At 35.3% G+C, this 19,924-nt stretch overlaps 1 protein-coding gene across 4 annotated transcripts in view; it reads right to left on the bottom strand.

Moving 5' to 3' along the window:
• The window catches only part of DCUN1D2 (defective in cullin neddylation 1 domain containing 2), a 29,244-nt gene extending 9,326 nt beyond the window's left edge, over positions 1–19,918 (bottom strand). The window contains exons 1-4 of one of the 4 annotated variants that reach the window (XR_003251785.1): positions 17,503–19,795; positions 14,405–14,573; positions 10,611–10,741; positions 3,976–4,111 (exon numbers count right to left, since the gene is read on the bottom strand). Coding sequence is in view for 3 of the 4 variants with exons in the window: in XM_026054986.1 (XP_025910771.1) it covers positions 3,976–4,111; positions 10,611–10,741; positions 14,405–14,573; positions 17,503–17,677 (611 nt within the window). In the remaining variant the exon portion in view is untranslated. Of the gene's footprint in view, positions 1–3,975; positions 4,112–10,610; positions 10,742–14,404; positions 14,574–17,502; positions 19,799–19,824 lie in introns of those variants that run through there. The other 3 variants (XM_026054992.1, XM_026054972.1, XM_026054986.1) reach the window with 3 other exon arrangements.
• Between the last annotated feature and the right edge of the window lie 6 nt (positions 19,919–19,924).

Below are 19,924 nucleotides of genomic sequence, written 5' to 3'. Positions count from 1 at the left end.
CTGATAGTAGTATCAATAAACAATATTACTGTGGAGTTTATGTGCTACAATGAGCGCAGCAATGAAAGATGGAAGAAAAATCCTTAGGCCATGGCAGTTTTACGCCTTGCAAAAACATCTTTCTGTGTGGATGCAGATTTCTTGCACAGTTCTAGGAATACTTATTTCAGTGCTGCACAGATATGAAAGCATAATTACAAGCAAAATAAAAATCAAACTACAATTATGAAAATATACTAGTTTTGTACTGAAGAACATGCATTCCACATTATACACTAATGATGCACATGTGAATGGAATGAACAGGACAGATACTTAAGTCTCTGAAAACTGGTATCTAAGCAATGGCAAGTTTAGAAGAGACTTTATAATAAACTTTGGCGTACATATCTGATACATAAAACTGCTAAACAGTTAATGTTTAAAGAACATTATAAAAATATTACATTAGAAAGATACAGCAGTCAAATGAAAGTCACTTGTGTCAGTTGCTGATGGAACTATAGCTCATACTAGTTTGAGCCCCAAAACATGCAACACCATGACTTCTTTATCTGGCTCTGCCAAACTGCAAACTCAAATTGGCTATCTAGACAGACATAACCCACCTCTTATTTTTTTAGGGGCAAAAAACATTTATAGAAGTAAATACAAGTAGTGAGTTCATAATGCAAGACATCCAATGGTTTGAGCTTTCCCTTCACCCTAAAATATATTCAGCATCATTATCTATTAAATGTTGTGTTTCATGTAGTCCCTTCAGTATAATGGCTTGACAATATAAATTGTTTATATACACTGAAACAAAGCTTCATCATCTAGATACCCAGAAAAACAGTCAAGTTGTGCATACATACAGCATCCATAGAGCTTTCTGTAACAAACCTCTAAAAACTAGTTAATTCTAATTGATAGCTAGTTAATAGCTATCAATTATCATTTAAACATTTCAAAATTATTAAAATAAAAATTAAAAATAAATATACACTATCTAAGTAAAACCAGAGTTCAATGAGAAGGGGAAGGTGAGTAAAATATTTTAAGAGAGTTCCTTACACTTCTAAATTATTTCAATAATCATCTTTTCACAGTCAGAAGCAAAACATCTGTATGTAGTATGATCTTCTCTAAAACATTAAAACCTCATTCTAAAATTATGTTAAAACAAACAAACAAAACTTAGTCCCTCTTTTCCTGATTGAACAGAAAACTTGCAGTGATAACAAATTAGCACAATCAGTGTAGGAGACATTCATTATCAGTTAGACAGCCTGTATCTACTTTTAAGTTTGATCAAAGGCTCACTTTGTTAATGAAAGTTTTCACTGTTTTCAGTTGTCACTGGATCAGACTCTTGCACAGATTAAAACAAAAATAAAAAAAAAACAAAAACCAATTAAAGTTCCTTGTCCTTTTGCTATGATTTTGGGCAATGGGAATGAAGTCCCTACATACAAGTAATCAAGAAAGCGAGAAAACAAAGATAAATCAACAGATAGCAAGGTATCGGCTGGAGAGTAGGATTTACGAGGAACATGAAATTAAGTTCATTTAGAGTGCCCAAAGCAGCACTCTGGGACTGCAGCACTCACTTGTCATCGTCTACCAAGGAAAGGTTTCCAGCTCTCTAGGACTGCCCTACCAACAAAGCTGTTTGTGAAGTCATGTTTGAAGTTATCAGAATACTAAAACTAATTCACTTAAATTACTGACAGAACTTAAAAGAAAAAAAGGCCAAAAAACACTACACTGGCATCCTAATGATGTTTTAAAATCTTTAAGTTATTTAGAAGAATATTAGCCACGTTTGCCCTTCTAACCCCTAGTTAGCAWGCTGACTAGGTTCTGTACATTATGGCAGTGAGTCTACCATGTTTTAGAGCTTGGAAATAAATCATTTATTTTAATTTCATCTTTTGAGATTTACTGATTGTCCCAATATTGCCTTTTTCTTCCTTTATTAATGTTTAATCCTATCAATATTGTAATGCTATGTTACTTCATACAAGTCATCTCTGTGAAGGACTTTGGGCAGCTTCTTAAGTTTTATTGCTCACCAATGAGTTTTATCCAAAGAATACTGTCTCAGACTATACGGGCAGGATTTTTTATAACAGGAAGTATCATGCAACATYACCTGGTCCATCTACAGACACAAAACAAAATATTATAAAAGAATGCAACACAGAGCTTATAAGAGGAAGAGATATTTCAGAGTTCTGAGTCCCTTTACTCAAGGCTTTCTCTCATCACTGCTTTAGCCCCAGCTTACTCTATGGTCTTGAAAAGAAAAAAGCAACCAACTCTCCTATTCCCAACACATCATAAAAAAATTAATCTGGACAGGTGCAAAACACAGAAATGTAGATTATCATTCAATTGCCTTGTAAAAGTGTTTAGCTTATGTAAGACACTGAACTTCAAATATTTTCTTTATGGACATGTAATTTGCCCTAAGGTAACATTGGGTTGATACTCTTTGATCTCTTTCCTTTTCTTTCCTCACTGTGATCACAAGCAACATCATACTTTCAAAAAGCTAAAATAAAAACTACATTGCACAAATACTTATTTTTCTTCAATAAAATTCCTGGACACCATGCAGAAACTGGTACAGGTGTGGAAACTGGCATGAATATATCTAAAAAACTGGACTATCACACTACCTGACCAACAAAGGACAAATGAATACTTGCAAGATTCAATGAGTTACTTGATTCCTTGTGTCCTCGTCTCTCTGAATGATTTTAAGTCTTCTTTGGCCTCCAAATTACTAAGAACATGGACACAAAAATTAGTTCCTTTCCTAGTCAGAACATTTTTTCTTCTAGATAGATATAAATACAATTCATGTAGCAAAGTAGCAAGAAAATACCATCAGGATTCAACCTGAAAACCCTTCACCAAATTGCTAAAAGTTTACAGCTAAATAGCCTTTATCTGCAGTTCCCCAAAGGGGCAGGGGAGGGGGAAGGGGAGATAAGTGGCATGATGCAAACACTGAAGGTGGCTCAATTCAGATTACAGCTGAACTGGACCCATTCATCCCTGCAAAGCCATAAACAAAGAGCTCCCCAGTGCTCTAGGTAAGTGGACACTTAATATACAGTGTCGGAGCTAAGCCCCTGTGGAACCTAAAGCACAGGGAAGTGCGGTGAAGCACAGTATGCAGATTTCAGAAGAGCTCTGCAGGCATCTGGCTGTGCTTATTAACTCTAGCTCAGCATCAGCTATGCTGAAGCAGTCTGATTCCATGCAGAACCTTTTATGCTTATTATCTTGAGTATCAGTTAGACAAAAGCAGATAAACTGCCTCTGAATGCGAGCTAGGCTTAGAAAAAGATAGCTATCTAAGTGCGATTTGAGTGTAAGCTAATGAATCTTCTTGTAGTTAGTTTAAAAATCACTCTGTGATACAGCTAACCTACAGTTCAGATAAACTACAAAAGATGACTGAAAGTTGACTGTATATACATTTCCCAAATAAGAGTTAATATGAGTTAAAGAATCAATGAGGCATTAATAGAACTGGTAGTTATGCCACACCCTTGCTGCTACTATGGGCCTTTTTTCATCACAGTACCCTGTCCTATACTAAGCTTTTCCAAATTGCTGGCCTTTTCAGAATGAAAGAAAAAGGTTAGTGAAAACGAAGCAAGGACCATAAGCACAGACCAAGACTACTGAAACACTGTTCAAATACAGCAGTCACAGATCTCTTTCATAAGTAATCATGAAATTCATTTATAGAACTTGGCTCTCCCTCGCTTTCTTCATCCACTCACTCCTACAAATACCCTACAAATGGATCAGTCTAATTCTTCATAAAAAATGGAGGAAATCTTGGTAACTGGTTAGAAGAAAAAAAAAATCTCCCTACTGTCTGTCTCTTTGAAGAGTCTGAAACTTGAGATCTTACTATGATGAAAGCCAAAGCTGATGTTGCTTCAATTAAAAAGAGCATGTTATACTCATCTGTTCATAGAAGATGCAACTTTCTTGAAGTCTGCATACAGGATGCAAAGAGAGTCATTCTCCTGGTCTTGAGGTAATATTTGATTCAATTCTGAATGCCCTCCTCGTGTACCATTTCTTGCTTGATCCCAGGAAACTGGCAGAGAGAAGGAAGCACAACCTTTTGAGCCAGTACGCAGGCGAAGGAACCACAAAGGAGTGATGAAGGACCAAATCTGCTTTTTGTTTCCATGTTGAAAGTTGAAAATCATGAAAGAACGCATTAAGTTCTTCTGCTGTGCTGAAATAAACTGTAGTAAAGTCCTGAGGCGCATGAGGAATCTCTTCAGCATGTCTTGTTGGGGGTCAAAGGGAGATCCATTAAGAGACTCAGCATAAATATCAGGTTCGAAAAAGAAAGATGGAGCTAAGGCCTTGTTTTCAGCATGAACAGTGTCTTTAGAAATCTGAACTGCTCTGCATACAACATGACTAACGGTCTATAATCCTGTCCTTTAATATAGCTATCACTCAAGAGCTAGGATGCAGAATTTCACACAGACTGCACTAGAAAAAGCTAAAATATAGGCGTAGAATGTGAAATAAACCTTTCCAAATCTGTACCATCAAAACTTGGGAGTTATTGCAATAGCTAGATATCATAGCAAGAACATGAGAGAACAGATTGAATAGACAGATCCACAGTTATGCATAATAATTCTTTCTCAAGGTCTCCTGGCAAACTGGACTTTAATAAACCGTAGCTTTTGCATTATCTCAAAACATAAACAAAGCACTCAGATGCAGTCCAATATGTCTAAGTACTACGTCTGCCAGCCACCGAGATGGCATTGCTGTGTGAAATCTTGTTATCTTTTTTCCTGAATTCTATCCACCACTTAGAAGACAATAGTCTTAGCAGACATAAATATCAATCCTTTCTTAGACAATAATCAGATCTATTCAAATGTATTTGAAGGACTTGACATCTGGGTCCTGAGTAATGTTAATCAGAAAACTGTTTTCTGTTTAAAGGAAAACACAACAGACCTTATGCAATGTGCCTTTGCCTCCTGCATCTAGCTACTTACATCACCTAGGAGGACCGGTACTACTTTCACTTCTTTAAACAGCATGTATCCATATTGAAGCACACTAGTTGCCAATATTAAGCTAGTAAAAAAATGGAAACATTTTAGTTAGATGAGACCACAGAGACAGGAATCCTGCAATTCTAAAGAGAAAGAAAACTTCCCTAGTATCACCACATGAACTGTGGAAAAGAGAATCCTATAAAACAAAGAAATCCTTTGCAAAGGAGGCCCTATTTCTGAGAATGAATAGTGGTGTATCAAACTCCATGCCTAGTTTGGGGCATGAGAGAATAGATGAAACTGAATTTATCAGTCTAATTATGTAAATGCAGGATTTCTTGCATTGGTTTTGGGGGGAAATGTAGAATGAGAAGAAATTAAAGAAGCAATGGAAGGCATGCTGGTCTTAAAATGAACAAATAAACAGAAAAATCCCATCAAAACCAGAACAGCTTTCTTGTTGGAAAATCCTCTGCACTGGGAAGAAGCCTATGTCAGATATCACCAAAATTCTAAACTTTTAAGAAGGACATCTGTGTTCAGAAGCCTGGCCTTCTCCCTCCCTCCCTACAGATGTCCTCTGGTGTGATAAAGGATACTATATCTCCTGCTGATATCTCCTGAAAGAGAAATGTTGTTGTTGTGGACACATAGAAGATTTTTCAAGATTTGCTCCAGAAAAACTAGTTTACTGAAAACTGACCGTAATTCTAGAAAAAAGCTTTTAGAAATTCAGTCTAAAAGCACTAGTGCCCAAAGTAAAGCTAGGCATGGTGAAATTCATCTTGGTATATTTTGGGAACTGACTGAAGCAATCTCAAACTGCTACCTATCATCTTTGAGACTCTGCAAATGTCAGATGAGATTCTAGAAGATTGCACTCAAATGTTAATCATCACAATTCTCTGTCAAACTGGAAGAATGCAACAAAATCACAAGGGCCAGTCCTGTATCTAATGCTGTCCAGCGCACTGACTAACAAAGTCAGTAACTTAGATGATACAACAAAGAACAACTTATTAAATCTGCAAATAATACAAGGCCTGGAAAAGGTGCAGCACTGGAGAGGTCAGGACTAGAATTCAAAATTGTCTGGACAAATTGGAAAAACAGTTGAATAAGTAGGAAACATTTCTTTAGAAAGATGTGTACAGTGTTGTTAGGAATAATTAATTGCAGAAATAGAAGATCGGAACCAACTGGGTGCACAGCAGTTCTGCAGAATTCCACAAATACAAAGGATCAYAAATTGTTGACATTATCAGTATTACTAACATAAGCAAACTTAATATTGAGATGTAAAGCAAGGAGTGAAACACCTAAGGCATACAAAATAGATTTTCCAGCTTGTTTGGGCACTACAGGACAAGAAAAAGATAGATAACTGGAGTGCAAAGGTAAAAAACAGAAACTATCAGAGACCTGAAAGATAAAATTTATCAGGGCAGTTCATTTTACTCAGTCTAGAGACTAAGCGAGGACATAAATATAGTTGCCAAATATGTAAAAAACTGTTACTAACTGTAAGGAAATGCATATGCATATTTACTCTGGACATACAAGTATCAAACTTAAATTTGGCAGCAGAGATTGAAATTATATGCTAGAAAAAGAAAAAACTAACAATAGGTGTGATCAAGCACTGAAATAGATTGTCTAAATATGAAATCTGTCATCAGAAATTTAAGAGTATACTAAGTGAAGGAAGTGGCTCCCAAACTTTTTCAGCCAGAGGACCACCGCCAATCTGATCTTGATTCTTCCTGCAGACAGCTGCTGAAACCGTACGCTAGTATATATTGCTAGCATACCACTGAACACTTGCTTAGAAAAACATCTGTCAGGAATGGTTTAGGCAACAGTCAATCCTGTCTGGCAAAAGAGAATAAACTAAATAAGTGTTTCTCTATCATTTAAATTGGAAGATCACCTGGCATACTGAAAAGAAATCCATGAGTCATTTTATTTCCCAGTGTTCTTCGGGAGTTAGAAATGAGGCAAAAAAAGTAATAAATGTTGCTTATGATTTGTTAAACAACAGAGATAGTTTTGTTCTAATCAGAAACATGTTAAGATATTGATATAGCAATGAACATGACTCTTGTCCAAACACTGATGCTCTAGTCATTTTAGAGGTATTTGAGTAATTTCTTATTATTTCAGCATATTAAGAAAATAAACATGAAAAATAATTGYATAAATGAGTCTTCTTTGCCTTTCACATATACATTTTTCTGGTGAGCTCTAGTCTCATGTTTTACTTCTATTAAAAAAAAAAAAAAAAAAAGAGAGAGAGGTGTTAAAAGTTAGCCTGCAGGATCCAACAGACGTATCATTTTAATGTCTTCTTTTTGAAAAAGTTACACTATCAATAATCTCCTAAGAATAAGACTTTCCTGTTTGCCACTGGCACTTTATCAAATGTGCTTAATTTTCAAATAGGAATATTTATAGGTCATGTTTATGATATCTGAGAATCAAGAAATATTCTTTCAGCAAACAGATCACTGTCCTAAACTGAGCATTGCAGCTACCAGAGGTGGTTTTTTAAGTTTCCACTGTAGTAAGAGAGCAGTGGATACTTCATGACTCAGAAAAGTCACATTAAAATATTCTGTAATTGAAAGTCAGGAAACAATTCCTTTGATTTTTTCCACTTCATCAATTAAAACCATTCACTGTTTCTCAGTCATACATATCCAAGAAGAGTCAATGCTATCAGACGATAAAAAGAGGTAATGTCCAAGTCTTTTTTAAACCCTATTTTCCATAAACTTACTGACCTCTTTTAGTCTTCAAGTCATAATTCAAATGTGAGTATGTTATGTGAATGACTACACAAAGACCAAATCAGCAACAATTTTAAGGCAAACCAGCTAGGGCAGTTGCTTAGGAGCATCCTATACTTTCGTAGCACTGCATGTCATCTAACACGTATGTGGAGATGAAGGAGAGATTTATACCTCAGGAGAAAGCAGGGTAGAGCTAGGCAGAAGTTAACACCAGCTCATTTGGTAACAACTCTAAGTGTGCATTCTGTTTAACTGTCTGGACTGAATTCATAAAAGCATCTTGAGCCAAGGCTCCAAACTTAGTAAGAAAGAAACAGACTCTGTACAAGGATGAGACAAGCTCCTGTATCTCCTTGACAGCAGGCCATGCAATCACTGGAGCACAAATACCAAACACCTCTATATGGTTCTGGAGAGAGGGAGAGAAGATGAACAACTTCTTTTTCTGGAAGAAAATACATAACCTATATAGAGAAGAGGATATAAAACAAAAAAAGCAAAGACTGTACTAGATGTGGCTGAAGAAATTAGAATTCTCAGCTCATACTGACACTTCTGTAAGATAACTGACTGAACTTCTGCTTGCTGAACGCTTTTTTTGCTGAAAGAGAACAAAAATAACCCTCAATAATTGGAACAGGAAGCAATAAGCTGCAAACACCAGCCTATAAACTTTTTTTCTCCTTTTCCCTGCCTCACTGAATATAATGGAATTCCCTGAAAAGATTCCAGCTCCAAACTTGTACAGTGTTAATTTTTATTTGGCTAAGCTATCACTGACCTCAAGCACATAGAAATGTCATGTTAGTTAACATGCTTGCTCAGCACTCTTCCTGTTCAGCCTGCAGTGGCCCAAGTTCACACCACATAGGAGTAGGGTGTATCTACACTGAAGTAACAAGAGTAGCACTCACTTGCTTTTAGTTGAACCTTGACTATTTTCATATCTAAAATCACCTTAGCAAAATGAGAAAGTCTGACAAAAAAGCCCCCAAATACTGCCATGTAAGAACTAAGCACTACTTGAAATTAAGAAACAGTATGACTAGAATTAATAAAATTCTTCAAACTTGGAATTGGAAACAATTCCATCAACTCTTTCTACAGTGTATCTTAAGGTTAACTTGTCATTTCTGTGCTTAGTTTCTCCCACTAATACTTGAATTCTTAGTGCTAGAAGGTATTTAGGTGCTTTATTGCCTAAAGGTCCATTCTTACACAACAGAGGGATAGGCTTTTAAATGAAAGGGCCTCCATACCAAATAAGGAGAAGTAATGAAAAACAAGTAAGTTTCCTTTTTCCTTCTCCTATCAAATAAACAGCACGTTCAGCTTCATAATCTGGGTTGGGCTGCCTTCCCTCCCTCTCTCTTTGTACAAACACAGGCGAAAAGCTTTTGAGATATATTTCCCAAGTATATGAGTTTCAATTTGGAACTGAGCCAATTAAAACAGGAAGCCATTTGTAATATTTCTTTAGGTATTCCATAAATTTCAACCCTAGCTGTAACTGACTTACCTTTTTCCCCAGTCTAGAAGTACTAAGCTTTTTAACGAAGAGTAGCAAGAAAATGAACAATTAGCTAATGAACTTCAATTCCACTAAGCTACACAAAACCACTGTTTTACACTGCCCATTTAAAGTTGACGCATTCAAGTTGGTAAGGAACAATAACAAAGCTGTACTACAGGACTACATCATTTTTGTTTCTGGAAAGATGGCACATGATCCATGAAAACGTGCCACATATAATGAAAAAAGAAATTGCTGTCAAAGAAGAAGTAAAAGGGAAACTGACGAAAAGCTGCCCACAAAACAAAACAAAAGATACTGGGAAAGACAAAAGATAATAATCAAAGTAACACCCAAGAAAGAATGAGGAACAGACCCCTTCTCTTCCAAAAGTTTTTCAGAAAAAGTATTTACTAATACGTATTTACTAACACAGGCAGAGTTAAAGCGGCTAGGCTAAAAAAAACACTTCCTCCTCACTATTGCACAAACAGAACAGTGATGATGGTATGGTGCTGTTCTAATAAGCTTCACACAAAAGAGCTTAATTCCTTCATACACAGTGTCTTTTGAAATTGGACATAAATTTGAAAGGGTATCAGATGACATCTTAAAAATGTTTTATTCTATTTGCAAACTCAATAAATGTGTTAAGTTGAAGTATGAGAATAAAACAGGAATTTAAATAATGTATCCATTTTACTCCAGCAATACAAAGCACAGAAAAATAAACCTCAAACCTTAAAGAAGATAAGAATTAAAAATAAATGTATTTATATATGCCTACTTTCTGGAACCAAATCCACAGTGTTKTTTTTTTTTTTTTTTTTTAACTTTAGTCTTAGTCCACATTCTTATGTAAAAATTCTTTAGAGGTCAGTAGACTTCTGACCAGAGTTTTCTCCCTCTTTTTGACCCGATATAAGGATTTTGTTTCAGTTTTGTGCTGAACAAAACAAAACACAAGGGGTTCACCAGCTCACTTTTTTGGGGGGGGGGGGTAACGATGGCAGGTTTCTAACTAGAGGTACTTTGATAAGAGGAGATAACGTCAAAAATAGCAGAAAACCCAGTTAAATTATCTGTACCAAAGGGACATTAAAGAAGAAATTAATTAAAAAGGGAAGAGGAGAAGTCAAGGAAAGAAACCAATAATGAGTTTACTATACAATTATCACTGAGACTACTATATAATTGGAAGCACTTGGAACCGACTTCACTGTTTGTGGATATTTTCTTGAGTTTTTTTCTACTTACCTAGACCTTTTTGTCCAGGGTTTTTAGCAAAGTTAAAAGTAAACTGATAAAAATCTTTGAACTTTATTGGATCCTTTAGCTCTTGTTCCAGTCTTGGCAATAGAGCTTTCAGTTTTTCTGTGGTGTCACACCTATTACAAAAGGAATCACATTATTYGTAAATATTTAAATAATAATAAWAAAAAAGTTTAGTCTCAGAATAATATCAAACAGAACAAAATCAAACAGTAGTTAAGAAAAACAGAGCATCTTGTTGGTTAGCATTCTTTAAAATACACACAATTATATTTTTTCTCCTAAACAATACTAGGTGAAATGTTATAGATAGGCATCCACAACTACACAACCCAAATAGGATTCAGTGGTTCCATTTTCTTTCTCAGTCTCTTCATGAGTTTATAAACTCAAACAGGCATTATTCTATTCTTAATGAATACATAAACCTCACTGAATCCACTGCCTTCTCCCCTTTCATAGCCATTATAACACAAGAGTAAGGTGGKTTTTTTTTAATCTAGATACACATTACTTACTCCCTGTTCCTATATACAAAGGACCACATATTGCATTAACAGTTAACCCTAACGTTAGAAGACTTTCCAGCAAAATGAACTATTACTTGCAATCGTCTTCTCCCCACCATGGTCCCCTGGTGGATAAAACCTAGGAAAAAGATGAGCCTTTCCCAATGCCTTGAAAGCCAACAAACTGTTTAACAGCCTGATACAGATAAAGCTAAGATAGAATCAAGTTACTTAAGTCCTAACAGAAAAGCATCCCTTAACATACTTCAGTCTTAAGTATTTCTAACAAAAGTACTTGAGCTGACAAGATGCAATTTTGAAAGAAAAAAGGTTTCCCCGCACACCCAGGAATCAAATGAATATTCAAGGTTTTGGGGATATTACCAATACTTTGAATTGTATCTAGAAATTCATAGAAAAGAAAATAGTTTTCAAAGAGCTAGCTATCATAATAAATTTCTTGCACTTAAAATTTCTCAGCAGCTAAATGTTTTATATATTTTAAAGCTTCAAGAAAAAATTTATTAAAGGATGAATAACTATGGCAAAATCCATACAATGCAGACATGATTCTAACTGCCTTAGATAGTACAGATAAAGATAAGTACTTCTCTGGCCTCCAATAGTATCTGGTAAAGAAAAAGTAAAGAATTCCACCAACAGCCTTCAACTGAGAACCCGTTTCATGGGGACTTGATCTACTTAATGGGGACACTCACTTATACCATCTAGATGGTTCTCATTCACACTCTACACATACTATAGGGACTAAGTCTCAACCTATTTCTTCTCATTTAAAACCTATGCTCAGTGCTAAAAACCACTGTTGCTGCATCTCCTATACGTAACAAGAACCACCCTGAATTACCAATGAGCAGCATATTAGTTGCTACGAGGTATGATCAAACTATACTCCCCAAAACCCTGCAGGAATGTTGAGCAGAAAAGAGCAAAAATAACAGATTTCTTTTGAACTGTATCCAAGAGTCATGAGGACATAGGAGCAACATGATAATGAAGGGACAAAACAAAGCCAGAAGCCACAGGTGGCTCAACAAAACCTTTTTTGTCAGATATATCAGGTAATGCTGGCAGCCCTTAATATAACAGCATGAGCACTTGATTGTTGTCCATGGCTAGATAATCACATATTCTCACAGCCTCCACCCAAAAAAATCAGACTGAAAAGGACAAAATAAAGCAGTGGACTTCAGATGATATCAAAAGTTGTTTCATCACAATTTCTGAATATCCTTACCTAAAAAGGAAAGCTTAGAAAGAGGTCAATAATTGATGAGGTCAGTAGCAACAGACTGCTAGGCCCCCTGCTCAAGAAACAACCATTGATTTGAYGGAAGTTGGCACCTTATTAATGCCTTTCTGCAGTGGACCAATCTAAAATCAAATTAAATTATATTAGCAACAAAAAGTATGCATCCAAGTAATAAACTGTAGTTCTCTACCTACCTAATGCAATCTGTTCACAAAAATCATTTAAATCCTTCTAAATATGAGTAATACTTCATCTTCCAAGTAAGAGGTACACACAAAACATTATTTTATGGTGATAAATGCTTGATTCTATTATTAAACAGAAGCAACATGGTTTAACCTCAAAGTCCACTACCCAGAACAGTTTCAAAATTCAGAAAGAAAAATTTTTTCCCAGTTATGCCAGTCAGACTAAACAACTTTTTCCGCCACTAATATCCTGATTTTGACTTTAGTTTCTTACAGATATTCTGTAAAATGAACTGTCTAGCATACAAGACAATAAAAGAAAACTATTGCTTGTAAAACCAGTAAAAAGAAAAGGTGCATTTGATGATAAGATAAAAGCAAAACATTGCACATTTTATCTGCTTTCATATCAACCTTCAACACTGAGTGAACTCTACTTTTTCATCTCCAGCGACTTTCAACTTCTAACAGCATACAATTGAATACAAAATCATAATACAACCATGCATGTGCTTACATGAACTACATCAAAAGATCAACATATTGTCTTCCTTGCTGTACAGTTAGGAATTATTTTCACAGAATCAGAATTTTGCTTCAAGCCTTGCTGAGGTCATTGTTAAGGTTTTGCAGTACAGCACCAGTCGAAGGAAGAGAGGACACTACAGGCCTTTAGCACCTGTTGAGCTTGGCACCACCATCACCAGGGACTGAACAGATGGCCTTTAACAGCTAAAAACCGTGAGTCTTGATAGCTTGTACTCCCTCTTATTTGCACCCTCTAAATGAGGTAGAGATTACAAGACATACATTGACCAACAAACTATGCAAGCAACATGTATTACAAGTTACTGGAAATATGCATTTTAGGAAACTAATCAAGATTCGCAAATGATAATTTCAAATGCTGTTGTCTGTGTGAATTACGCGATCTAGATTTTATTCTGGGTCTTGGAAAAGGAAGTCTAAAACTTCTAAGTGGTAAGAACCCAAAACTTATTTAATCATTGTTAAATAAGGCACTGAGCAGTGAGTAAAAAAAAAAAGCACTGAGGAGTGGGTAAAACTGCATTTTGTTCTGTTGCAGATCTAAGAACGTAAGCAACACTAAGAAGAGTTTCAACTCTGACTTCTCTCCATCAGCTTACAGAACTTTCTCTCATGAAAAGGTGATAAGAGTTGGCATGATGCCAACAGAGGAAGTTTTATTTTTCTAGCAGCAATTTGTCTGCTTTAAGAGAATACAGTCTCCGTACTCTCATTCCCATTTCCACTCTCCTTCAGCTAACTCAAACACTTTATCAATTGTTTGTAACTGCACTAGGAGGGGGAAGGAATGAGCCGTTGTCAGTATGAATCTCTAAGAGGATAAGAAGGTAATCATTGTACGGAAATTAAACAGTACCAATATACTGATTCAATAGCTTCATTTTTTTAAATCAATATTTTCTATCAATCCATCTTTCAACACACCACCATGAAAATTCTACAAGTGCCAGTTTAGGTTAAATAACTCTGGTTTAACCATTTCAGTGAGATCCAGTAAAAGATTTAGACTATCAAGAATAAAACAAGCTCAACTATTGTGTAAATCCAGTCGCATAGTACGTTCTCTTTTACATACCCATGACACATTTAGACAAAGGCCTGTAGAGTCTGACAGCATAGGTTACTTGGGCATAACAAAACTATAACAAAGGAAAGCCACGAAGAGTTTTCAAAGCTTCACATTTGATTCAAATACAAACATTTTAAATAGAAACTGAGCTCAGGCCTTATACTTTGAACTATGCAGAAATGGATACTCACCCCAAATCTGTCATGCCATCTACAAATTCCTTTTTACTGAATTCACATTGAGTAGCTGCCCTGAACTTCCATGCTACAACCAGAACACTGATGCTGGCAGGGTCCAGGCTTAAATCATCACAGAACTGTTGAATACCGTCAATGCCAATTTTATTTTCATCTTGTGGGTCTGCAGTTCAAAGCACAAATAGGAGAATTACAATTACTCATTAAAAATATTTATGAATAATCACCAGCACAGCTTTGATATGCTGCATAGCACAGGTCTTCAGTTTTACATAAGCTTCACAAAACTAAAGTCTTTASTCAAAATATAGTTAATTTTAAAAGTACCTAAAGAGCAGCTGTAAGTAGATTATGTATTTGGCAAGCTTTCCAAAGAATTGGCTTGCATTTTTTTCCTAYATTCACCAGCTAACTTAAAAAAAAAAAGTCTTTTTTCTTCCTTTCTGCATTGCTCTGTGAAAGATCTGAATGAACAGGAGGAAATGCCTGACTATAGCTAAAAAATGGTAAGGCTGATAAAATACATGAAAATACACATCATATTTACTGGTTAGCACATACCTAAAAACAAACAAACAAACCCCCCCAAAAAATGTTAAAAAACTACTAAGTATGTCCACAATTTTTTTTCCTTGTAGCGATATATGAGAAGGAAAAAATAACTGTAACTGTTTAGAGACCAGTTAATTGAAAGATTCTTATTTTTTAGTTGTAAGCCAGGGAAATCACCAAAACAGTGCTCAAACAATGCCTTAGCACAACAGCRTCTTAAGCTAAACAACACAATTTAACAAACATTATGTTATAGTGGTACTCAGTTCAGTACTTTTTAGAACCAGAATTGCACTTTTTGTCACAATCTTAACATTAAACTTATGTTTATAAATAATGAAATGTAAATCTAAAAGGTAACAATAAATCTTTCATGGATAACTATATCGGACTGGTTCCATTTGTGCCTCAAATTATTTAAGTAATTCCTATAAAACATAGTAGCTATTTAATTTTTTCTGTGGAATTTCAACAAGGCTGTAACAGAATTCTCAAAAAAAAAAAAAGATCTACATGTAAACTGAAGTAATTTTCTTAAAAATCACATCTCTTGTTTTCAAAACACGACAGTTTACAAATTACAGAACTGTCTTTCCAAACTCTTGATAGGAAGCCATTTCAGTATAATCGGTTGTGCTATGTAAAAAAGTATCTCTCAACTCCTTAAACAGGAAGCTGGTAAGATTTTCAGCTGCACTACGTTTTAAATCCTGATCCTACAAGCTGATCAGAAAGCAAGATTTTGGTTTTAAATAAAATCTCTTCTAGTTTTTCTGTCACTACCACAGTGGCAAAAATGGTAAATTTTAAATAGTGGACAGGAAATTAATTTAGCAAATATCTTTACCCATGGTATAATTCAGTTGAAATCGGGGACCTTTGTGCAGGAGTAACAAGTGAACATGGCTATTGTATGCCAGATTTAGTTCTAGAACATGTAAAATTCATTTCTGGTATATCTGGGAATAACTGAAGAGCTGAAGGCAAAAGGTGTATGGGTATGGAGATCAGTGGAAAAATTCTGATGGATTTCAACAAGGACTATTCCATCTTTATCATTGCTCACAGCATCCAGGTAACTAGGAACAAATAAAAGTGAAATTGTTTTGATAGAGATGCTGGATATTAAATAAGAAAACTAATGCAGAGATAGCACAGAAAATGAAATATCTCTAATCTTAGATTTCAAATATAATGCAATGTTTGTAGTATTCTCTAGGCCCTATAGGACAAAAGAATTCCTTTTTGTCAAGAGGCCAAGGTATAAAGTTTATGTTGCATATGAAAAACGGAAAAGGTACTTAAACAAACCTTTAATTATTTTCTTTCACATCCTGTGAAAGTTTTAAGTTCAYATGTTTTACTGTGATCTCAGTGTCAGAACTGCAAAGTTGTGCTGCTGGACTGATGTGTGTATATGTGTGTGTGTATATATATATATGTATATATAAAAATAAATAAATATATAAAAGATTACTCATTAAATTTTTTCACATACACAAGGAAACGCTCCAGTTTTGCTGATTTTCTGTCGCTCCGCAATTCGTTACCACCTTATAATGAAATACTGAAAAATATCTATGCTTAAAATAGAACACACATTTAAAGAATAACAAGAAAGGCAAAAATAGTACTGAAAGAACAGGATAAAGTGTATATAAAGCCATTGAAAGACAAAAATTAGAAAAGTATATAAAATCATAGTTGATGAATTGTTGACAGTCCATTTTTTTTAAATATAAGATTTTTCTGGATCCAGGCAGTGGCTGGTAATGATTCCAACTTGCTCTGCACTAATATTTAATAAACAATGCATGTATTCATGTGAGATGGCCACAGTTCAAAAAGCTTTGTTACCTGGATCACATAAATTCTTACATTTACATGACTATCTTTTCCTCTTATTTTTCCTGTTTTAACAATATTGTAAAATAAAAAGAAATGGAAAAGAAACAACCCTGCCTTTAATCCACTTCCTTGTGATTTTACCTCAAAGCCTCTCTGAACAACAGGAATATCATTTGCGCTGTAACATGCAAGCACGAAGAATAAATTAAGGATGCAACTTCAAGCTTGATTGTTTTGTCAGATTCTTAGCCTTAATATTATTTAAAATTTTTTTAATTTTAATGGATAGCAATATTCCTATATTTGAACTAAATTAACCAAATATTAGCATAGGAATCATGTGTATTGTTTTGCCACACAAAGTGCAACATACAGGTATTAGCAGTCATCAGCAAAAGGTCAAGTAAGTTGCTTCACTCTCCCTGCTACCATATGTAGCTGACACTATTTCCTCATTATAGGTTTAATTTCCTAATGTGAATTTACTTTGAACTCTACAGGAACACATAGAGAATTTGTGTATTGAACATTAAGAGCATTTAAAACATTTTTCATTCTTATCTCTCTGCTACTAACTGTATGGATGTGGCAGTGGGTAGCAATCTTTCCTTAGAAGTCCTTACAAATGGCAAACAGAAAAAGCAGAAACAACACTGAAATGAAAAAAAATTAAAAAGAACAACAAGCCTTACCTTTGTATCGATTATACAACTGTTCTAATTTCTTCCGGTCTATTGAATTTTTCATGGATTCTTTGTAGTACAAGTCTGGATTTTGGAAGTAGTTGTCTGTTGCCACTTCTAGTTTCCATTCATTCTGCATTAAGCAGTATATAGCAGTCCTTTCACCAGCCTGGGTAAATGCCATAAACTGGCGGACCTTGTCCTTCTGAGACGATTTAAGCTTATGCTTTGGGATGCAAAAGAAGCAGGAAAGCCAATGAAGCTAATCCAGAAGTTTGTTTCAGCATTCTACTACTAATGCCTACTTTTAAAAGGTTTTAGCTTTCTTGTTGGTGACAATTTTCACTTCAGAATTAGAGGAAGACAAAGCCTTGTTCTTCTGCAGTTAAAAAGACAACATTTTCTTCTGAAATTTGAAATGACAGCATCTATATGTACATTTTTAGCAGCAAATATTCTGGCAACAACAAATTCATATTTCTGCTTTACTGCTCCCATATGCAAAAGTCTTCTTCTGTTTTGTAACACTAGTAAACACACATTTTATCATATGACAACATGGTTATCTTCTGAAAAATAAGCCTATTAATTATAAACACGAAATTCCAAAGACACAACTCTCAGATTTTGTATAAAAGCCCTTCATAAACTCTGAGTAAGACAGAAATCTGCTTAACAGTTTTCCTAATATTTTCCTTGCTCTAAAGGACAATGCAAACTTCAACCATTTTAAGTGATCAGCTGAAAGTTACAAGCATTTCTCACATTTTTATGTTAGAAACCATTAACTACTGTCATTGGAACACATAAGAGCAGAAGAAAAAAGATAAAGAAGACATGCCAGAGATTTGCTGAATGTTAGAATGAGAATATAAAGTTCCTGTAGACATGATCTAAAACTTTAATGAACTCTGACAGAAGATGTTTATACTATTATTATTGAACAACAAAACAATCTAATAAAGTGGTATATAGGAACCAGTAAGATTTTTCTCTTAGTTGCAGTTAATAGCAGCAACCATACCTATACAACACCCTTAAACTTCTGCAAAATCTAAGAGGTGGAAACAGGGATTTTATGGAGAGCAAATTTGTTATTAATATAGCTAAACACTGTTCTTTGTATAAAGTTGGAAGGAGAGGGAGATGGCTTTAATTAAACTCTGAGGGTTTTTTTTATTATGTTTTGATACTTCCTGATTTTGTTAAACTATATTTAACACATGTTCTGGACCAACAATGAAGTTTTCTGAGAAAATATCTAACTTGCTGGCTACTACTTAAATCAGGTGTAGTAGAAAAGATCATTTCACTGGTCTCTAAATATCAGGGAAAAACATTGTATCACTGATTCAGGGTGCAGTAAATTGTAAACATACAAACATCTTTCAGTTTAGTTATCTCTTGTAAACATATGGATGGTGACTTCTTGACTGCAGATGGTCCCTGACAAGAATGACATTATGTAAACRGATTTTGGTCTTTCCTTAACATTCTTCAATTACATAAAAAAAAAGAAGCAACACACAAAATGGGAAAAGAGTCACAAAAGCAACTACCATGTATTTTGGTCAAAAAATACTCAATAATTCCTTGGTTTGCTTTATTTCTGTAAGCTCTATGTAACTCCCTTTTCGTTACAATTTATCTAGAAGAGTCTCTTTGCACCAATACCCTCATTTACCTAAGCTTCTTTTGAGCAATGAATTTAGTGATGACCCCTTCAAAACAGGTCTCTGATAACAATTCCACAAGTAAAATATGTCCTCGTGTAAGTCTCTCTATTCCATGCATCTAGGGACTTTTTTCAGGTTCAAGAAACACAAAGTTATTTGAAAAAGCTGGAGGTATGAAACATGTTAGAGTATCCAGTCTACCACTCTGCCATGTTTCTGCTGTTTTGTTTAGCCTTTTAATGTCCTAAAGACAGACATATCAATGTACTCTCTTTACTGGAGGGGGAGGAAGGGTCTGTAAGTCATATTTCTGGCATGTCTTCTTCCTAATGGAACCCAAAACAAGACGTGTATTTTGCATCAAGCCATGGTGAAGCCATGTTTTAGATGCCCTCTCAAATCAGTAATTATACCGTATTGCAAATACAAAGAAAAAAAATGTTAAAAGTTAAAATGCATTTAGGCACAATTTGAACTCTTCCCAAACCAGATTTGATCGCTTTCTCAACGTGCAAAGCTGCTGCTTTTGCAGTCAAGGTCTAGTGTAAGCAAAGGTGGCCTTGACGGGACACTCGGCACATCACGTACTTGCTCCCCTTTGCTCAGGCACATCCTTCCCCCGCCTCCCGTCCCAGGAAGGTAATTTCTACTTCACCTTTCGTATTGCCTTCGACTCCGCTATCAGTCGCAGCGGCGCGGCCGGACTGATTGCCGGCTCCCCGCGCTGCACCTGCAGCCCCCGGCGGGCGGCGGCG

This window comes from Apteryx rowi, unplaced genomic scaffold (genome assembly GCF_003343035.1).
Source record: "Apteryx rowi isolate R43461 unplaced genomic scaffold, aptRow1 scaffold_123, whole genome shotgun sequence".
In the NCBI taxonomy this organism is placed as follows: domain Eukaryota; kingdom Metazoa; phylum Chordata; class Aves; order Apterygiformes; family Apterygidae; genus Apteryx; species Apteryx rowi.
The sequence above is the reverse complement of the archived record's forward strand: the minus strand, read 5'-3'. Positions and strand labels throughout refer to the sequence as shown.